Here is a 21,101-nt window from a genome sequence, read left to right on the forward strand (position 1 = left end):
ACTGTTTTCTTTTTGAGAAATCTGGTTCTGGAACCATCCCATTATTTCTCCAGGAAAAAGGTTGATTTATGTATGTAAGCACTGATGCTGAAGCACTGCATGTACTTTGTATATTTTCGGAAGTGACTTGTTTGAGCCAAATGTAGTTTGTGGGTCTGAAGACATACTTCTGAACAATCCATTTTTGGAAATACAAGAACTATCATGGATTCATTGGTCCCTTTTGGGAAAGACACAGGATATATTCCACTTTGCTTTGAAACACAAGTTTTTTATATACTTGATTACAATTAAATGTTTAGTAATCTAATACTTTAGGCAAAGTCTCCTAACGAAAGAAATATTTAAATTTAATGCAGCAAATGTGAACAACAATCTCATGAACAGTATAGACCAGTGGTCTTCAACCTTGTCCACTTTAAGATTTGTGGACTTCAACTACCAGAATCCCCTTGGCTAGGGAATTCTGGGAGTTGAAGTCCACAAGTCTTAAAGTGGACAAGGTTGGAGACTCCTGATGTAGGCAATAGCTTATATAATCTTGAAAAAATAAAGCAGAATGATTTTAGATTTATTTAAAAGAAATCGTTCTAAATTGTTCTAAAAACCTCCCCTACCCCAGGGAGGAAAAAGAACTCGTACAATTTTCTTTTCCAGATTAATGAAAATTTGGAATTTTATCTGTATTTTACATATAAATTTTATATGTATTTATTAAAGATAGAAGCCAGAAATCCCAGTGAAAGCAAAGGTGGTCCGTAAGGTTAGATAAGCTATACAAGGATATGTAAAACATACTGTTTTCTGAGAACCATGGAATAGTCTGTTCTTTTTTTCTTGTGCTTCTAATTCTTGAAGAATTATGTTTTAAAAACTGCTGAAACATACGGGGGAGGGAATTTTTTGTTTTGTTTTTGGAAGCTTATGAAAGAGAGATTCAACCTAGAATTAAGAAGAGATTTCATATCAAGGAGAACAATTAACAATTAATCAGTGGGACGGCTTACCTCCAATAGTTGCGGGTTCCATCGCAAGAAAAGACTGGGCAGCCATTTGTCCAGAATACTAATAGCGGTTGACTAGAAGATCTCCAATGCCCCTTCCAACTCTGTCATTCTGTTCTGTCCTTGAAACAATCAATTTTACGCATCCCTATAAATTTATAATACTCCCGTGTATTCCTGTAATAGTCAAAGAAATTGTTACCGAACCATAACAATACTTTAAGCCTTATCGTAGTTATGTAAAGTATGCATTTCACCGGTAACCCATTTTGCTTACAAACTAAATACCATTTCCATGATCAAAAAGAAGGTGATTTATAACAAGAAGGCTGCAGACGTTCACATTATCCCCTCCTCCCCCTCAAAAAAAAAAAAACTGGGACTGGATCCAGATTTAGTCATGCCTAAAGCATCCGTGAGCCAGTCATCAGTCTGGAAGCCGCTGAGAGGAGGAAGAAGAAGATAACTTATGAGCAAAGATGGGGAGAAAAGGCAGGCGGGTGAGAGATCAGTTTGGAATTGTGATCCATGCAGAGGAACTGAGAGTACTATAATGCAATTCTTGCAGCAGTTTTGAAGGACTGATAGGAAAAAAAATGCCACATGAGCTGAGATTGTGCCTCTGTAGACAAGGGGCTATCGAAACTACAGCTCATATCCTACTATACTGTATCTTCCATAAGGATTCACACACACCCTTTGTAACATCTCACCTGATAAAATACCCAGGAAAAAATGGATCTCTTCTATGTACAGTTCTGTGGTCAGTCTGATGTAGTTTTTTAGATTAGATCAGGTGTCAGCAACCTGCGACTCCGGACCCGCATACGACTCTTTGGGCCCTCTGCTCTGGCTCCCTGTCGGGTGATCCCATCACTGGCTGGCCCCGCCCCTCACCCTCCCCTCCCAGTCACTCCTCGCCTGGCCTGAGAAGGTAAGGGTGACAGCAGGCGATGGGAGAAGTGGCTGGGGCGAGACAGAGATACAGAGAGAGGGAGAGAGACATAGATAGAGAGAGAGGTGGGGAGAGATATAGAGAGAGATGTCAAAAGGGTTTTGTGGTTCCCGGTGTTTTTAAACAACTGGTTCTCTGCCCTAATAACCAGCTGGGTAGGTGTGGCTGGGGGGGGTCATGTGACTGGTGGAAGTGAGTGATGTCAAATTGGCCACGCCCACCCAGGTTTTGTGGCTCCCGGTGTTTTCTTTTCTGTGGAAAATGGGTCCAAATGGCTTTTTGAGTGTTTAAGGTTGCAAACCCCTGGATTAGATTAACAGAGTTGGAAGGGATCTTGTAGGTCATCTAGTCCAACTCCCCGCCCAAGCAGGAGACCCTGACAAATGGCAGTCTAATCTCTTCTTGAAAGCCTCCAGTGATGAAGCTCCCACAACTTCTGAAGGCAAGCTGTTCCATTGGTTGATTGTTCTCACTGTCAGAAAATTTCTCCTTATTTCTAGGTTGAATCTCTCCTTGTTCAGCTTCCATCCATTATTCCTTGCCTGCCTTTGGGTGCCTTGGAAAATAGTTTGACCCCTTCCTCTCTGTGACAGCCCCTCAAATATTGGAAGACTGCTATCATGTCTCCCCTGGTCCTTCTCTTCACTAGACTAGCCATGCCCAGTTCCTGTAACCGTTCTTCATATGTTTTAATCTCCAGTCCCCTAGTCATCATTGTTATACTGTATGCAAGATTAGGCACACTCTTTTAACTGCCCATTGATAATCCACCACTAATCATATACTGTATTTTTCAGAGTATAAGACATATTTCCCCTCCTCCCCCCTAAAAGTGGCTGAAAATTTTGGTGCGTTTTATAGATAAAATACGGGCCCATTTTTGGGATCCCGAACCCTTCGCGTGTCGTGTTTTCACCCTCCCCAGCCCTCAGAAGTACTCTGCAGTGCTCCGCACAGCCCGTTTTCATCCGAAACTGGCCCATTTTTAGTCTCCTGAACACTCCACGCATCCGGTTTTCAGCCTCCCTGGCCCCCAGAAGCACTCTGCAGGCCAAAAATGGGTGCATTTTTGGCGAAAACAGGGTGCGTGGAGGGTTTGGGAAACCAAAAATGGGCCTGCTTTTGGCCTGCAAAGTGCTTCTGAGGGCTGGGAAGGGCGAAAACACGACGGGCAAAGGCCAAAAACTATATTTTTCCCTTGTTTTCTTCCTCTAAAGATAGGTGCGTCTTATAGGCCGGTGAATCTTATAGTCTGAAAAATACAGTAATTTGTTTTTTGTTTTTATCATTTTAAATGTTTTTATTTGTAATGCTGGTCTGTGACTATAATAAAAATCATTTATCTACTACAATAACCCCTTTTTAAAATTATTTTTAGGATTTATTTCCAATATGACAGTTCAACGGCTGTTTTTCCCTGATGACGAAGATCAGACTGGTGCTGGCAAAGCTCTCTTGCGGCTCCAGGATACGTATAAGTTAGATACTGACACGATCTCAAGGGGAAATCTTCCAGGTATGTAAGACAACAGCATTTTAGGGAAACAAAATGCTTCCCTAATGTTTTGTTTCAGAGGGACAGAGCGCATTTATATGTGATTTCTAGCTATAGGGAAGATCAAAACAAGTTTCATAGTTTATTCTCCTCCTCTTCTTCTAAGATGCTCTGATTTTAAATACACTTTTCTCTGTGTGTGTGCGTGTTTCAAATTTTTCACTACAGTAAAAGTAGAAAGAAGAGAAGAAAGGAATAATAATAAAAAAAAGAAAATATACAATTATGCTTTCTCCATTAAAAAAAAAATCAGTTTTACTTAAGAAATAATAATGACAGGTAACATACAGGCAGTTTGTCAGAGTATAGGCAGCGTAACTAGTATTATGAGATAAACCCTGGAGCAAAGACAGCACACAGCACACAGAGCCTTTTAGTTATAAATAACAGTGGTTTTATCTACAGTGAAATATATGTGGTTAAATATCTTTACAGCTACTGATACAATGGAAAGCAATGGTAGACATGATGAGAGAACAAGTATAATGCACAAGGAGAAGGCATGAGGAGAAGGAAATGCCCTCTAATGGCTTCCCTTATATAGGCAGCTTCTTACCCAGCTTCTTAAAGTGGCAGTAACCCTGCTGCCTCATTCCATTGCATCAGCTTCTGGTTGCCTCCGCTTACAGCTTCTTATCAACTTACAGCTATTAACTCTTCATACCCTGACACAGTTTTTATGTGTGGGACCAAGGGATCTCCCATGTGAATTTATTCTATAAGTAAAACTCGGAGCATCATAATGTGTAAAAACTAAAATACATTTGGGTCATTATTATAGGTATCGTTCCGTGGTGAAATCCAAATTTTTTTACTACCGGTTCTGTGGGCGTGGCTTGGTTGGCGTGGTGTGGCTTGGTGGGCGTGGCAGGGAAGGATACTGCAAAATCTCCATTCCCCCCCCCCCCCCAGTCCAGGGGAAGGATATTGCAAAATCTCCATTCCCACCCCACTCTGGGGCCAGCCAGAGGTGATATTTGAGTAGTTCTTTGAACTACTCAAAATTTCCACTACCAGTTCTCCAGAATCTGTCAGAACCTGCTGGATTTCACCCCTGGTATCATTGATATATATTTTTAGTATTAGTTATTTCTGATTGGTCTCTTATGATACCAAAGTTTTTGTTCTGGGTATTTTTTTTTTTTATATTTTTAGCCTTAGTCTTGCTGCTATCAATAACTAGATGGGAGATGGGAATTGCATTGTATATTACTCTTTTTTTCAGAACAGTGTATAGTGTTAATACATCTCTGTGTATTGGTCACTTTAAAAGATTGAATCTCTTGAAAGGTTTTTTTTCAAGATTTCTTATTTCTCAGCATACTTTTTGTTCTAAGAAAACATTTTTGGAAAAAGCTTAGGATCATTGTATTGGGAGCAGGAGAGGTGACTGAAACTAACAGAGGAAAAGGCACACATTGAGTTGTGTTGGTCAGGATTATTCTCCCACCAGATCCATGACATTCAGGATCAGGGTGCAAATGGTGGCTCTCCTGTGATTGGAAACGTGATTCCCCCCCCCCTCCTTATTTGCTTTAACAGAATTTGCTTCTGTTTGATCTTCTGTTTTTTTAAAGGCCAGTTGCTCTTGAGTGATGAAAGGCAGATCAAGCTTGTGAATTAAAAATTCAGCGTGAGAGGTCTCCCCCTTCCTTTCCCAAAAATTAGGTGGACTCTGTCACTATTTTATTGGCACTAGTAGAATTTAGGAAATAGAAAAAAAAATCTAAAAACATAACAAATTAAACATTCAGCAATAGACATATTTCTGAATTATATTTAGGAATAGCATATTAGAAAAATACTATATTAACATAAATGCAAAATGATATGTAATATAATATCTGAAGATTTAGGTAGTCCTTGACTTACAACATTCACCTAGAGCACGGGTGTCAAACTCGCGGCATCACGTTGCTGTCATGTGACATTTGCGATGTTTTTCCCTTTGCGGGGCTGGGATGGGTATGGCCTGCACATGACCCATCTGGCCCACAGGCCGCCAATTTGACACCACTGACCTAGAGACTGTTCAAAGTTACAACTGCGTGGAAAAAGTAACATGACCATTTTTCCCACTTACGACCATTGTAATATCCACGTAGTCGCATGATCAAAAATTGGATGCTTAGCAACTGACTCATATTTATAATGGTTACAGTGTTCCAGGGTCATGTGATCACTTTTTGTGACCTTTTGACAAGCAGAGTCAATGGGGAAGCTAGATTCACTTAACAACCGTGTCACTAACTTAACAACTGCAGTGATTCATTTAACAGCTGTGGCACAAAAGCTCATAAAATGGGGCAAAATTCACTTAAAAATATGTCACTTCCTGACAAATACGTTGGGCTCAACTGTGGTACTATACTGTACTATATGATATCCAGTTTAGTGCAATCATTTCAAAATGAAAAAAAAAACGAATAGAGAAATGGTCTGTCAATTTTTTCAACTTTCAATTTCCAAACATGAGGGATGCTCAAAAGTTCTGACATGCCTTGGGGATTGTAAAAATATTTGGGTTACTTTAATATAATTTAGATGTGCTTCATAAGTAATTACATAAATATCATGCTTTTTAACATTTTGTTTGTTTCATTTGAGAATACAGTTAAATAACTCTAGTAGTCTATCTAGTTTTATCAGCAAGGACGTAAGAATTAAACAGTGTGCTCAGTGGTGGGATGCTGCCGGTTTAACAACCGGTTCGGTGATTTCGTGCTTTGCGCGCACGCACACCTACCTCATGCTGCGCGCGGGGGTGCAGTTTTACAAATTCTAACCTTCTGTGTTACCTCTTGGGAATAACACGGCTGAGGTGTGGCAATCCGCTCTGCCACGCCAATCAGCTGAGAAGATAAAGGTAAGTAAAGCTCCAGGACGGGTGGGCAGGTCGACCTGATTGTCGGAGTGAACCGGTTCGTTCCCAGCTGATCGTCAGAGCTACCGGTTTGCCCGAACCGGTAGAATCCCACCCCTGAAAGTGCTACAGAGAAAAAAAAACATAAATACAAAAATTGCACGAATTCAAGGGGTTTTTAACAGCTGTTGCTGGTTCTTTTCCCCACTAGGAGTGAAACATAAGGTATTTCTAACTGCCGAAGATTGCTTTGAGTTGGGAAAGATTGCCTATACTGAAGCAGATTACTACCATACTGAATTGTGGATGGAGCAAGCTCTGAAACAGTTGGATGAGGGAGAAGTTTCTTCGTCAATCAACAAAGTTTCTGTTCTAGATTACTTGAGTTATGCTATATACCAGCAGGGGGACGTGGACAAAGCAATGATGCTCACCAAACGGTTACTTGAATTGGGTAGGTTAATCTTTCTTGTATTCATCATGTTTGCACTGCTTTTAACTTTTTTTTTCCCCCTCAGACATTTTCCACTTGGGTGTACAGGCTTTTCAAACTAATTAATGCAGTGGAGTGAAGGATGGAACGCTGCTGGGAATCCCTGTAATTACAAATGTGTTTAGGAAGCATTAATTTTCCCCCTCTCCATCATTTTATATGCCATTTGCTTCTGTGATTTGGGTATTTATATATGAAGATAGAGATACATTCCTGCTGACATAAGTGGATTAGATGCTGACATATACAGATTTCATCAGATCTTCTGAACTCAAACAAAAGGACAAAATCTCTTAAAAACAGCTTTTTTCCATGGAGTTAACCAGTTCTCTACCTGCTTGTCCAACAGATCCCGAGCATCAGAGAGCAAATGGGAATATGAAATACTTTAAATACATCATGATTAAAGAAAAAGAAAAAGAAGCCAATGAGTCTGTGGCCAACACAGATGAGCAGACTGGGAAAAAAGTGAAGACTCAGAAAAGAGGGCCTCTCAAAGATTATCTGCCCGAGAGACAGAAGTATGAAAAATTATGCCGTGGTGAAGGTCTTAAAATGGTATGTTCTCCCTTTTACTGTGCTTCTCCGAAAATAAGACCTATCTCGAAAATAAGACCTAGCCTGATTTTTTTAGCATGCTCCTAATATAATAGGGGTATCAAACTGGCGGGCCGAATGCATCACGTGCAGGCCACGCCCACCCCACCTCCGCAAAGGGAAAAAACATTGCGATACGTCACATGGTGGCAACGTGACGCCGCGAATTTGACACCTGTGTAATATAAGCCCTACTCCAAAAATAAGCCCTAGTTACACTTGTCATCGGGGGGGTGGCCAGCACTGGAGGCGGCAAGGGCATAGGGGATGATGGTGTTCAGCTGCAGCCTGTGCAGCACAGGTGAGTTGATTACCTGTCCAAGCAGCAGGCAGAGGTGGGGGGAGAGGAATTTGATCCGGACATGCATTTCGTGGGCCACAGACAAGCCGAGAGACGCGAAGATGAGCACCCCATAGCTGCCCGCCCACTCCATCCCACCGTCTCCCAGGCTGATCACCCTGATATTGTGTTTCCCCGAAAATAAGCCCTAATGCTTATTTTGGAACCCCTCCCCCTCAAAATAAGACCAGGTCTTATTTTCGGGGAAATAGGTGTATCTCTATGGAGATTCTCAATCATACAGATCATGGTTGTCCTAAAGGTGCCTTTTTAAAAGGACCTTTCAGCAATTCCAAGAAGGTTCCACATCCATTTGCACTATTCGGGTGAGGGCACAGATAAGCCTCAACGACTCTCAGAAAGAGTGCTAACGACCAGATGACTACAATGCAGTGGTGGGATTCAGCTGGTTCTGTCCGGATCGCGCAAACTGGTAGCGGCGACTGAGGGAGGCTTCATCCACCTGCCTAGATGTAATGTGAGACTACTGCACGTGCGCTCCCGCACTCACATTTGCAAACCGGTAGGGAAGCTAAGTGAATCCCACCTCTGCTGCAATGAATATAAATCCTTCCATTCCCCACCATTCAATCAGAACTGAAGAAGCTTCTGGGGTGAGAAACAAAATGCCTTGAAGGAAAAAACAAAGAAAGTCCGTCCAGTTGCCTTTAGAAAAAGTACTTTTGGCCTCTCCCTTGTATGCAATACAAACATTATTTGTGAATGAAAAATAATGCATTGAGTTACTAATGCTTGCCCTTTATTTCAAACATTTAGACTCCTAGAAAAGAAAAGAAGCTGTTCTGCCGTTATTCCGATGGGCACAGGAACCCTTATTACATCCTGGGACCTGTCAAACAAGAAGATGAGTGGGATCGCCCTCGGATCATCCGCTTTCTTGACATTATCTCCGACGAAGAAATAGAAAAAGTCAAAGAGCTTTCAAAACCAAGGGTAAAGAATCTAAATAGTCCACACTCTTTTAACAAGGCCACCAATGAATAACTTCCTCACTTGCTTCCTGATTGCAGCTTGCTTGGGCCTTGCTAAATAGCTTTTTGCTGCCTATCACTTAATGACATCTTCATTTTATTTCTGAAATAGCAAAGGAGCTTTTGCTTGTCTGGTTAGGCCCAAGAAGAATAGATTGACAAATAGTTCTGATCTTTGAACCATTGTTGCTTATCCAGCGATTATGTCGAATAAAATGTAGGCATGCCCTCTTTTTGGGAGCTTGTTGCGAAAAACAGTAATGAAAAGTTTAAAAATTCTTTACAGCAGGCAAAGTGACAAATATTAGTACCATTCGTACTATTTTTGAGTTTTGTTACACTTTGTCTTTGTCAAGACAAATTCTAATAGTAAATTCAGCTATAATTCTAATTACAGATGTATTTGATTCTTTCTATACAGTACAGTAATGTATAGTCTTATTTCTGTAGGATTAAATCATCATGCAACAAGTTACTAGAATGTTATGTCTGATTGGCCCATTCTGTATCAAGGCATTTTTTATTATGTTTGACATTCTGAACTTTTTTTCGTGTTCCACGTTTTTTGTTCGGTGGTGGTGGGTTTTGTTCCTTAATGGAAAAGAACCCTATTGAAATTGGGGTTCCGCCCCCGGATTCTGAATGGTCAGATAAATGTGATGCAATATGTACATTGTAATGCGACTGTTCTGATTGGTTCGCTTCACAGCTGAGGCGAGCCACCATTTCAAACCCCATAACGGGAGTCTTGGAGACTGCACATTACAGAATTAGCAAAAGGTAAGACTTTACTTGCCATACCTTCCGTCTTTGTGATGAGACCCTCTATGGTACTCATTTGTGTAGAAGAGTGACCAGGAAAAAAAAAAAAAGGTGGTTTAAAACTTTTCTGGTCGTTTGTGCTATTCACAGAGACTTCTAACACTTCGTTACTGCTGAGTTTCTCAGGTGCTTCTTGTAGCCAGAAGTTTTGTCCTTCTTTGCTTATTTAAAGTATATTTTGATATTTGAGGCTTGGTGTAAATTGACAGAGAGATTTCATGTTGCTTTCTGCCTTGTGGTTTGAAAGTTTCCTCTTCAAAGTCTAGCTTCTTTTTGTTTTAGAATTACATTTTTCATGATGATGTGGGCATGCGCAATTATTTACTTAGCAATACGCAATTTTTTGCTTCCTATATACAAAAACAAAGCTTGTCTTGACAAGGTTACAAATTGATTGTTTATATTGAAATATGCACTGTTTCTATATGTACTGTATCTGTTGTAGCACTAATATGCCCTATGGATTTCTGCTTGGTTTTATTGGAGCCACATATGCTCTTAAGTGGAGTTTAGAATAGTTTTAGGAATGTTTGAGTCTCAAAATACCCTATTTGCTTTTATGAATTCCTCTTAATTCCACTTCTATTTATTAATTGTTCCGTATCTGACTGCTGAAAATGAGGAGTCCCCACGTGTTCATACACAATTTGAATAATTTTAAAAATTTAAAATAATTGGATCTCACTCCTGTGTGGAATTCCAACATGTCTCTTTTACTGGGAATTTCCAATTTCTCTGGCTAAAAGCCAGCTCTCCTAGTGGTTCCTATCAGACATTGTTGTAGAGGTGAAATGAAATGTTGTGTTTTGTTCAGAAACTTTTTTGATTTTGTTAATTTATTCCATTTATTTATTTCACTTAAATGCATACCCCGCTTTTTTAAAATCCCACTTTTTTCTTCGTGGCAATGGAACATTTACAAATATTTATAGTGCATCCTATAAATTCAGCAGTCTCAATTGTTGGAACACCATAACTTTGATAAAATTTAAGCATGTAACCTACCACTACATATTTTTTTCAAAGAAAGAATAACTGGAAGAAGAGCCTTTAACTTCTGGGTTCCTGAGAAGTTCTCTGTGAAACTTGGCAGATACAAGTGGCTTGCAATTAGCTTTCCATTTGGGGAAGAAAAAGTGAAAGGACAACCTAACCAAATTTGATTAAACCAATTGAATTAAATTGATACAGAGAAATACAGCAGATAGTGCAATCCTTTAAGCGTTCCTGCTGACCTGAGCATTGCATTTTATCTTGACCAATCGGAACCCTCCCAATTGCCTGTGGCTTGGCCCAGACGCTTGCTTCTAAAGTAAGCCTTCGTCCTTTCTCTTTTTTTATTTTTTGTAGCTGAGCCGAGCTACTGTGCATGACCCTCAGACTGGGAAACTGACCACAGCACATTACAGAGTCTCTAAGAGGTAAGAGGAGACGGGTACTTCTGAACTACTACAGGGTAGGTCGATCGGCGATTGGTATCAAAGGTTGGGACTGGGGTTCCTTTGTCTGATAAGTAGACGCAGCCTTAAAACACATTGCTAACACTTATGGCATTGAAAGTTTGGAATGTTTGAAAAAAGGATACTTTTAGATGTAAGTGCTAACCCAAATTAAGTTGTTGAAGCATGTCCTTCACTCTCTTTCATTGAAATCAGTGAGGCTTTAGTGCTTTTTAAACCAGTCGGTGCATTCTGTGTACTACTACTACTACTCTGCATGATCCTAATAAAAGCTAGCACATTGAATTATTTCATCTTAAACACAATCCATGTGAATTTCCTAACCTGGTGCCTGTACTAGAGAGGTTACAGTACGTTCTACCATCTGTTTGCTTTTTCTCATGGTGTCTCAATATCTATCTTAATTTTAAAACTTCTTAAGGAGCACATAACAAGCAGGAAGCCGCATGTCATAATGATAGCTTGAAATTCCTAGTTGAGCACCTATTTTTAAATAGAGGATGCACAAAATATACTGTACGTGCTCCTTAGCTGCCTTTTTTAAAAAATACAGTCATAGAATATTTGCAAGAAAGTACTTCAATAAGTCCCTGAATGTGGAGCACGTTTTTTTTATTGCTTCATGGGTTTTTTTATTGTTAAGTTTCAATGTGATTTTTTTTTTTTTTTGGTCATTTTGTGCAATACTACATACATTGAGAAAACTTACACCTATATCACCATAATGTAAAAGAGATGTGGAGACTCTAGAAAGAGTGCAGGGAAGAGCAGCAAAGATGATTAGGGGACTGGAGGCTAAAACATATAAAGAACGATTGCTGGAATTGGGTATGTCTAGTTTGATGAAAAGAAGGACTAGGGGTGACATGATAGTAGTGTTCCAATATCTCAGGGGCTGCCACAAAGAAGAAGGAGTCAAGTTATTTTCCAAAGCACCTGACAGCAGGACAAGAAGCAATGGGTGGAAACCAATCAAGGAGAAAAGCAACCTAGAACTAAGGAAAAATTTCCTGACCGAACAATTAATCAGTGGAACAACTTGCCTCCAGAAGTTGTGAATGCTCCAACACTGGAAGTTTTTAAGTTGAGATTGGATAACCATTTGTCTGAAATGCTATAGGGTTTCCTATCTAAGCAGGGGGTTGGACTAGAAGACCTCCAAGGTCCCTTCCAACGCTTCTATTCTATTCTATTCTATTCTATTCTATTCTATTCTATTCTATTCTATTCTATTCTATTCTAATTTGTTGAAAGCTGATATTTTCCAAAGCAGAAGCTGCATTGGCAAAACTAACAAGGACGTCAGAACAATAACTTGATTTTTTTTAAAAAAAACATCCACTAGGACAGTGGTACCCAACCTTTCCAGCTTGGGGAGCAGGGGAAGGGTGTGTGAGTAGCAATGGAGCTTCATGTGTGAGCAGAGGGTGCTCGCAGATGAAGCTCCATTCACGCAAATGGAGCTTTGAGCATAGGTACCCCCTGATCGTGCGAGTGGAGCTTCGTGCGCACACGCTTGCCCATCTCTCCCGTGGGCCTGTTTTGAACAGGCCATGGCCTGGTACTCCTCCTTGTATTTTGAAGAGAAGACCATTTTCCCTGCCCAGGCATTCCAGTAACTTTTTCCCTAGTTAATACTTTCCATATTACAGTATCCCCTTTTTAATGACAGGACTACTGTTCATTCTGAAGTATGTGGCAAGCAGATTGTATAAACGGGCCCAGGATTTTGAGCCAAGCCAAGTACTGTACTAAAATAATTTGGTCAGTCTAGCCCAACCCTCTTCTCTGTTAAGGGTGTACAGTATACTTCTACGAAACCCACTTTCTTCTCTGTCGAAATTCCTACTTCTCTTGAAGTAAAACATTTTTATTTATTTTTTTTGGTCACAGGAGAGAAGACTTTTTAAATAATGCTACTGAAGTATTTTATAAAATCTTTTCATACAACTGGAGATTTAGAAACTCTCAATAGAATTGTGGAATCTTGAAAAGAGTAAAAATTAACATTGATTATTGCAGTGACAGAGAAAGGTGTACTAGTTCATTTGAAATAGTAATAACTTGGGAAACATATTTGTTTACTTATTTATAAAATCTATTGGCCACCCATCTTCCCACAGGGTAACTCTGGGCATCTTACAGTCATAAAAATCCGTCTGTCTCTCTGCCTGTCTGTCTGTCTGTCTGTCTGTCTGTCTGTCTGTCTATATCTATCTATCTATCTACATTAAAACATAAATAACCATGAAAATCTAATTACATAGGGGGGAAGCAGACTGGGGGAAGATGGGATCTGTTGTTACTCAATCACCTCCACTGTTGTAACTGTTTACATTGGACTTTAAATTAAAAACTTTTCAGGTGTAATATTCATATTCATAACACCACAATAGTATTTAGCTAGCATTATTTTTTGAAGAGATACAGACAATACAAATAATTTTACCTTGGAGTACTTTGAACTAAAATGAATTGAGATTTCAAGTTCCCTGAAGAAGAAATGGATATATAATGGGTGAAATAAAGTCAAAATAAGAGAGGCATTTAAGACTTAAACTGTAAGATTCAGTACTGTAAAACGAAGAATACATTTTACAATAACAGTAAGATGGGAAGGAAGTTGATTTTTACTATCACAGAGAAGCAATGCAATAAATTGACGTATTAACCATTTCTTTGCTTTCTTTTTAGCCAAAAGGATATTTAAGTTGGCCTGCAAGAGAAACTCATAGTTTCAGGAGTAATGTAGGTCAAAGCAGTACTGAGTAATTGGAGCCAACTGTCTAGTAAGAGGGAGGCTTCCTTTTTAACAAGCTTAATCAAGAATGAGTTGAAACACATCCAGATATTCACTGATGGAAATAGAATTGAAATCAGAACTGCTTCCAAATGCACCTAGGGAGCATGTAAAGGATTCATATGGAATAAATCACCTTGTGGTGAGTTGGGTGCCAAACAAACAACACTTTAAGATGGGTGTCAAATTCGTGATGTCATATTGTCATCATGTGACATATCGTGACTTCCCCCCTCTGCTAAACTGGGGGTGGGCGTGACCAGCGCGTGACACCTCTGGCCCGCGAGTTTGACACCCCTGCTTTAAGATATGATCCAGTTATTTAGCACTTTGTCAATATAATAACCGGCACTTTAAAGTGAATCTAAAACGATTTTTTTTCGACCTTGGCAACTTTAAGATGGGTGGACTTCAACTCCCAGAATTCTCCAGCCGGTCAGGCTCACGGAGGAATTCTGAGAATTGAAGTCCACTCATCTTAAAACTGCCAAGAATGAGAAATACTGGTCTGAAAGCTAGTTAATAGCCAAAGCAATCCCAGAGTGATTTAGAAAGCTTTGACTTATTTGACTCTGCTTGACTTATTGCTGCGTTCCTGTTGTGTCAGGGCCATACATTGAATTACACTCTTGTACAGATGTACTGAGAGCAAATCCTATCTAAATCAATCAGATTGACTTCTGAGAATACACTGCGGATAGACAAATTGTAGGTTGCTGAACCCCAACAGTATAGAATTACTCCTTTGATGGAGCTATCTTATTTTGTTCTCTGCAAGAAGAAGTGTGAGAAAACATTTTTTTTTTTTTAGTTTAGTTGCTAGGAGGTATTGAACTGCCAGCATGAAATATCAACCAGGAGTCCCAGCTACATGTAGTTGTTCATTAGTTAAATATGGGATGTACTATATATTCATTACTTTTATCACTTTCGTTACTGTAAACTTAATTTCCCTCTTTAGGAGATAACTCTTCCTGATATTGCTTGATGTAATTTCATCTTGTTTTGAGACAGGATATTCGTTTTTTGTCTGCTTTGTTTCATATACTAACAATACACAACGCTAACAGCATGCCAGCAATATACTAAACAGTGGTAGGTTTCAAATTTTTTTACTACCGGTTCGGTGGGCATGGCTTGGGCATGGCAAGGGAAGGATACTGTAAAATCTCCATTCCCTCCCCAATCCAGGGGAAGGTTACTGCAAAATCCCCATTTCCTCCCGATCAGCTGGGACTCAGGGGGCAGAGAATAGATGGGAGCGGGGCCAGTCAGAGGTGGTATTTACCAGTTCTCTGAACTACTCAAAATTTCTACTACCAGTTCTCCAGAACTGGTCAGAACCTGCTAAAACCCACCTATGACTAATAAGTGCATTAACTGAGTATTTTGTTTTTTTAAAAAAATCATTCTATGTCTGGCAAATGTTCAGCTGTTATTTCCTCCATACTCTTGAAGATTCTGTAATCTCTGTTGGTTCCTGATCTGATGCTCTTGATTAGGGTTTTGTTGTGTTCCTGTAAAAAGGAAGGTAGCAAATCTGCCGAAGTAAATGCATAACTTCATCCTTCCAATCCAACAGAATGTGCTAGATTTCTTGAATCCTTCAGTGGTCATTGATGATTTTTAAAAGTAATCCTTGTTCTCTCGCAGCTTTGGGTCATTCAGTCTTTTTTTTGAAATGTGCACCCCAGAATACAGGTAGTCCTCGACTTACAACAGTTCGTTTAGTGACCGTTTTGAAGTTACAACAGCACCAAAAAATGTGACCATTTTTCACTCTTAAGGCCGTTGCAACATCCCCGTGGTCACATGATTTACATTCAGATTCTTGACATCTGACTCGCATTTATGACGCTTGTAGTGTCCCGTAGTCATGTGATCCCCTTTTGCGACCTACTGACAAGCGAAAGTCAATGAGGAAGCCAAATTCACTTAACGACTATGTCACTAACTTAACAACTGCAGTGATTCACTTAGCAACTGGGGCAAGAAAGGTCGTAAAATGGGGCAAACCAATGCCTCACTTAACAGCAGAAATTATGGGCTCAATTCTGGTCATATGTTGAGGACTACCTATATGATGCACCAAAGAAGAAGAAAAAAAGTTTGATTCATAGAATTCTGACAGTTGCAAGAATTGGATAAGTACATATTTAAGTAATGTTTTTTTTTCCACTTTCCATTATAGTTAACGGTGAAGAAATTATGTTGCTCTAAAGCAGTGATCCAGTATTTTTTTCTGGCACATACAACATAAGAAGACCCTGGGTTCACTCATTTACTTCACTTACATTACCCCGGAAATCTTATGCAGAAAATAATACATTCCTCACAGAAAATACTGTCCCTAAAGGACTATAAAATCCTATTGCAACATTATACTATCTGAAGTTTGACTCAGCAGATTCTTTTTTTTTTTTTAATTAATCATGGATGTGCTCTAGCTAAGCAAGTCTGAATGACATTACATGCAGAAATAGTGTGTGGACTTAAAAAAAAATATTTCTTGTAAAATTACATTTAGGTTAAGTTTTATAGACTACTTTGCACAATTCAAATTAGTTTGTGCTTGGTCATGAAAATTAATACTCAGATCTTATTGTTCATGAATAATACTATAATTCCATTTTTAGTGCCTGGCTATCTGGATATGAAAACCCTGTAGTGGCACGTATAAATAAAAGGATACAGGATCTAACAGGGTTGGATGTTTCCACAGCTGAGGAGCTCCAGGTGAGTTTGCAAAAAAAAAAAAAAAAAAAGTATGTGACTGACCAGATTAGCATGGCCCCAAGAAGGATTGAAAAGAGCTACGTGCCAAATCTCTACACTTTTTATAAGTTGAGGACCGTGGTGGGCTGCAGCCAGTTCGGACCGGTTCGAGTGAACTGGTAGTTCCGATGATCAGCTGGCCCCGCCTCCACCCTATCCTGTCCTATATTTCCTTTTTGGCTCAACTGATTCGCGCAGCACAGCTGATTTCCGCACCTTCGCTGTTCGACTTACCAGGACTGCCTTAGAAAGTAAGCAGCTGAGCTTCAAATTGCTGTATTTTGAAGCGCGCAAAGCGCGCACTCACAGAATCAATTGTTAAACCGGTTGCAGCCCATCACTGGTTGAGGATCTCATCTTCATTATGATTTCATTGTGTCTTGTATTTTCTTGGCGTTGTCTAAATATATGATATTCATCAGAGGTAAACTGCTAGAACCTATGGTTACTCATCCGTTTTGTTTTGTTTTTTTCTTAGAGGAAAAAAAAGGCAAAGAAGCGCAACAAGTTCATTACATACAGTTCCCAAACTTCCATTCTGATTTTTTCCCCCCATTTTTTAAAACAGAGAATGTACTTGATGCCCAACTCTTAAATATATAATCAAACCCAGTTCAGATTTTTATTATTATTATTTATTTATTTATCACTCATGTTGCATCAAATGACTCTGGGTGGCTTACAGCATAAAACTTTTAAAACATTAAAATTATCGGATAGAAAATGAACAAAGTAGATAAACTTTCACTTTACGTTGAATGAAATTGAAAGCATAAAAACAAAATCTTCCATATTAAGCATTCCAATACTTTAACTTTGCATCTGTTTAGGGCCACTGAAATAATATGTTCAGCTATGTTCAATAACACTTAATGCATTAAGTGTTATTTGCAAGTCTGCAATAGTTCCTGCTTTAGTTTTTGCAATTGCCTACACAGGTAGTCCTCGACTTACAACCATTTGTTTAGTGACCATTCAAAGTTGCAACAGCACTGAAAAAAGTGACCTATGTCCCTTTTTCACACTTACAGCCATTGCACCATCCTCATGGTTACATGATTAAAATTCATACGCTTGGCAACTGACCTGTATTTATGACTGTTACAGTGTCCCGGGGTCATTGATCCCCTTTTGCGACTTTCTGACAAGCAAAGTCAATGGGAAAGCCAGATTCATTGAACAACCGTGTTACTAATTTAAGTGCAGTGATTCATTTGACAACTTAAGGAAAGAAAGGTTGCAAAATGAAGCAAAACTCACTTCACAGCTGTCTGGCTTAACAATGGAAATTTGGGGCTCAATTGTGATCGTAAGTCGAGGACTACTTATATATCCCTTTAGGGCAGGGGTGTCAAACCCAATTTCATTGGGGGCCGCATCAGGGCTGTGGTTGACCCTGGGGCGCGCGACTGGGTGGGTGGGGCCAACTGGGTGGGTGGGGCCAGCTTGACGCCACTCCCCAAACTGCTACCATGTTTCCTTTTCACATTGGGTAGACCTGGCCGAAGCCATGCGGGCCAGATACATTTTCCAGGACGACCCCGTGGGCCAGATCTGACCACATCACGACCTGAATGCAGTTCATGGGCCTGGAGTTTGACACTCCTGCTTTAGGGAGAGGGGCTGACTCTGAAGACTTAAGTTGTCCTACTGTCTTTTAGCCAGATTTCATCTTAGAACTGAAGCAAGCATATGAGATCCCATCTTAAATCTTTCACTGGGTGTTTGTGCTTCTTTTACTGTAGGTAGCCAATTACGGAGTAGGAGGCCAGTACGAGCCTCATTTTGATTTTGGAAGGGTAAGTCTTTCTTCGCCTTTGGGCTTCTTCATATGTGCTGTGTTTTCTTTTTTTCCAGGTAGCAAATTATGGAGTGGGAGGACAATATGAGCCTCACTATGACTTTGCTCGGGCAAGTAAAATGATGGGTGAAGGAAAAGTTTGCAGATTTTAGGCTTTTGGGACGCTGTCCAAAGTGTCTTATATCTGTATTAAATTTGGGCTTTTGAGTGGTCTAATCCTTCTGAATGGATAAAGCTTTCTAAATCACCATTTGAACGATAAAAAGATAGTTGCAGTGAACTCTTAAGGAAAAGAGTTAAAAGTGTCCCTTCATAGAAAGTGCTTTACAGAAAATGTTGCTCATTGGGAATAGTGATCAAGCTTTATATTATATCAGTGGCATAGAGACAAAGCAGTGGTCAGCTTTTGTTTTTAATTATATTAATTTTTTCAAATTTAGCTCATTAAAAAGCTCACAGTTTGTACTCCTGGTTTAAAGCGTTGCACTGATCAAAAAAGTAATAAAATGATTTTGAAATTCAGTATATCTGCATTTCAATGCCTGTTTAAATTTTTTTCCTTAATGAACTATCTGTTAATCAAACGTGAATAAATTCAAATGGTGATTTATGGAGCATTGGTGTAAAGTAACATTTTCGATTAACATTTTTCTTGAACCAACCTGTCCGACGGTAATTTAAAAATTCTTGCCTTAACACAAGATCAAACTTCGATTCACTCTGTTGCTTAAAATCTTCTGATGTGTTTCTCAAATCAACAGTGTATTAACTGTGTTCATGCGTAACATTAATTTCTGTCCTAATATTTTTGCAGTGCACCTGTGAATTTCTGTAGCGTTGTGTTGTAAATTCTACTATGCTACATAATGGCCAATGTATTTTTTTTTAATTTTTTTATTATAGACAAACATACATATACAGACATGAACGTTTAAACAAACTAAACATAAACTAACTATACAATGAAATCAAGTCATAGAGTCATGGCCAATGTATTTTAGTTTAACATTTATTTAATGAAGTTTTTATTTCAGCCACTAATAGGCCTTGTCAGGGCTACTTACAATAAAATAGTGATTTATAAGAAAGAAAACCATGAAATGCAAAATCAGTACTAAAAAGTCAGAAGATATATGCAATGAAGCAGTAGCAGAAACAACTGTACTACCAAGAGCCTTGGTAGTACAGTGGATTAAGGCACCCTGTTATTAAGCTGGTTATTAAGACCAGCTGCCTGCAATTACTGCAGGTTCGAATCTCACCAAGGCTCAAGGTTGACTCAGCCTTCCATCCTTTCTAAGGTAGGTAAATTGAGGACCCAGTTGTGGGGGCAATAAGCTGACTTTGTATAAATATACAAAAGGATGAAGGCTATTGCTGAGCACATTGTAAGCCGCCCTGAGTCTTCGGAGAAGGGCGGCATATAAATCAAATTAAAAAATAATAATAATTATGAATCAAAAGATATCCCAGCTTCTATAACTTCTGAAACAATTAAGATTAAACAGAAATAGCTAATACATACATGATTTAAAAAATATTAAGAGTGCAAATGTCAAACAAAACCTCCCCGGGATGACTGGATTATACAGGTAGTCCTTGATTTATGACTATAATTGAGCCCAATTATTTCTGTTGCTAAACAAGGCAGTTGTTAAGTGAGTTTGTCCCATTTTATTACCTTTCTTGTCTCACACAGTGAAGTGAATCACTGCCGTTGTTAAGTTAGTAATACGATTGCTAAGTGAATCTGGCTTCCCTGTTGACTTTGCTAGTCAGAAGGTCACAAAAGGTGATCATATGACCAGTGGTGGGTTTCACATTTTGTTAACTACTGATTTGCCCCACATGCACACTAGGGGTGGGTTCTACTTACCTTTAATACCAGTTCACAACGGGATTACATACAGACCAAGCTTTTGCGCATGCGCAGATCGCCTATGATGACATCCGGGGCGGTGGGTGGAGCCTCCCGCCAGTTTTACTACCAGTCCAAACCAGGGTCAACCCACCACTGGTGCGCACACATGCTTCACATGCGCGCCCAGTTCACATGAACACCTGCCTTCCATGCATGCGCCTGGCCCTCTGTGCATGTGCTTTGCTCGCATGCGCGCCTTCTGCCCATGTGCCCGGCCTCAAAAATGTGCCTAAATAGGACGGCATAGAACCGGGGAAGGTGGACAGGCCCATCTGCTATTTCCGCTACCAGTTCGCCCGAACCGGCTAAATGCCACCTCTGCATATGACCTCGGGACACTGCAACTGTCATAAGCACACACCAGTTGCTAAGTGTCTGAATTTTGATCATGTGACTATGAGAATGCTGTAACAGTTGCAAGAGTGAAAAATAGTCTTATGTCACTTTTTCAGTGCCATTGTAACTTTGAACGGTCACTGAACGAATCAAGGCCTTGATCAAGTGCTACCTGTAAATCAAGGGCTACCTGTAATAAGCCACCACTCAAATGTTTCTCTACCCCTGGAGGAGGGCTTCTAAAGAAGATCTTTCCTGGAAAAGACAGATCTTTTCTGTTCCTAGAAAAGAGTGTCTTGCTGGTGAGATTGTTTCTAGCCATTTAAAGATAAAAATACCCCATTTAAGTTGCACATAGGGAAGAAACTATTGCGGTACTTAATAGTA

General features: G+C 39.6%; 1 protein-coding gene across 4 annotated transcripts in view; it reads left to right on the forward strand.

Moving 5' to 3' along the window:
- Window positions 1-21,101, forward strand: part of P4HA1 (prolyl 4-hydroxylase subunit alpha 1) — a 46,326-nt gene that overhangs the window by 16,057 nt on the left and 9,168 nt on the right. Inside the window, exons 5-11 of one of the 4 annotated variants that reach the window (XM_034425979.3) lie at window positions 3,338-3,475; window positions 6,589-6,831; window positions 7,220-7,428; window positions 8,585-8,761; window positions 9,509-9,579; window positions 16,518-16,617; window positions 18,402-18,455. In XM_034425979.3, coding sequence (XP_034281870.2) covers window positions 3,338-3,475; window positions 6,589-6,831; window positions 7,220-7,428; window positions 8,585-8,761; window positions 9,509-9,579; window positions 16,518-16,617; window positions 18,402-18,455 — 992 coding nt within the window. Of the gene's footprint in view, window positions 1-3,337; window positions 3,476-6,588; window positions 6,832-7,219; window positions 7,429-8,584; window positions 8,762-9,508; window positions 9,580-10,971; window positions 11,043-16,517; window positions 16,618-18,401; window positions 18,456-18,513; window positions 18,641-21,101 lie in introns of those variants that run through there. The other 3 variants (XM_034425980.3, XM_087871777.1, XM_087871776.1) reach the window with 3 other exon arrangements.

The sequence above is a fragment of the Pantherophis guttatus genome, chromosome 6 (genome assembly GCF_059756535.1).
Source record: "Pantherophis guttatus breed Tessera chromosome 6, ASM5975653v1, whole genome shotgun sequence".
NCBI lineage: Eukaryota > Metazoa > Chordata > Lepidosauria > Squamata > Colubridae > Pantherophis > Pantherophis guttatus.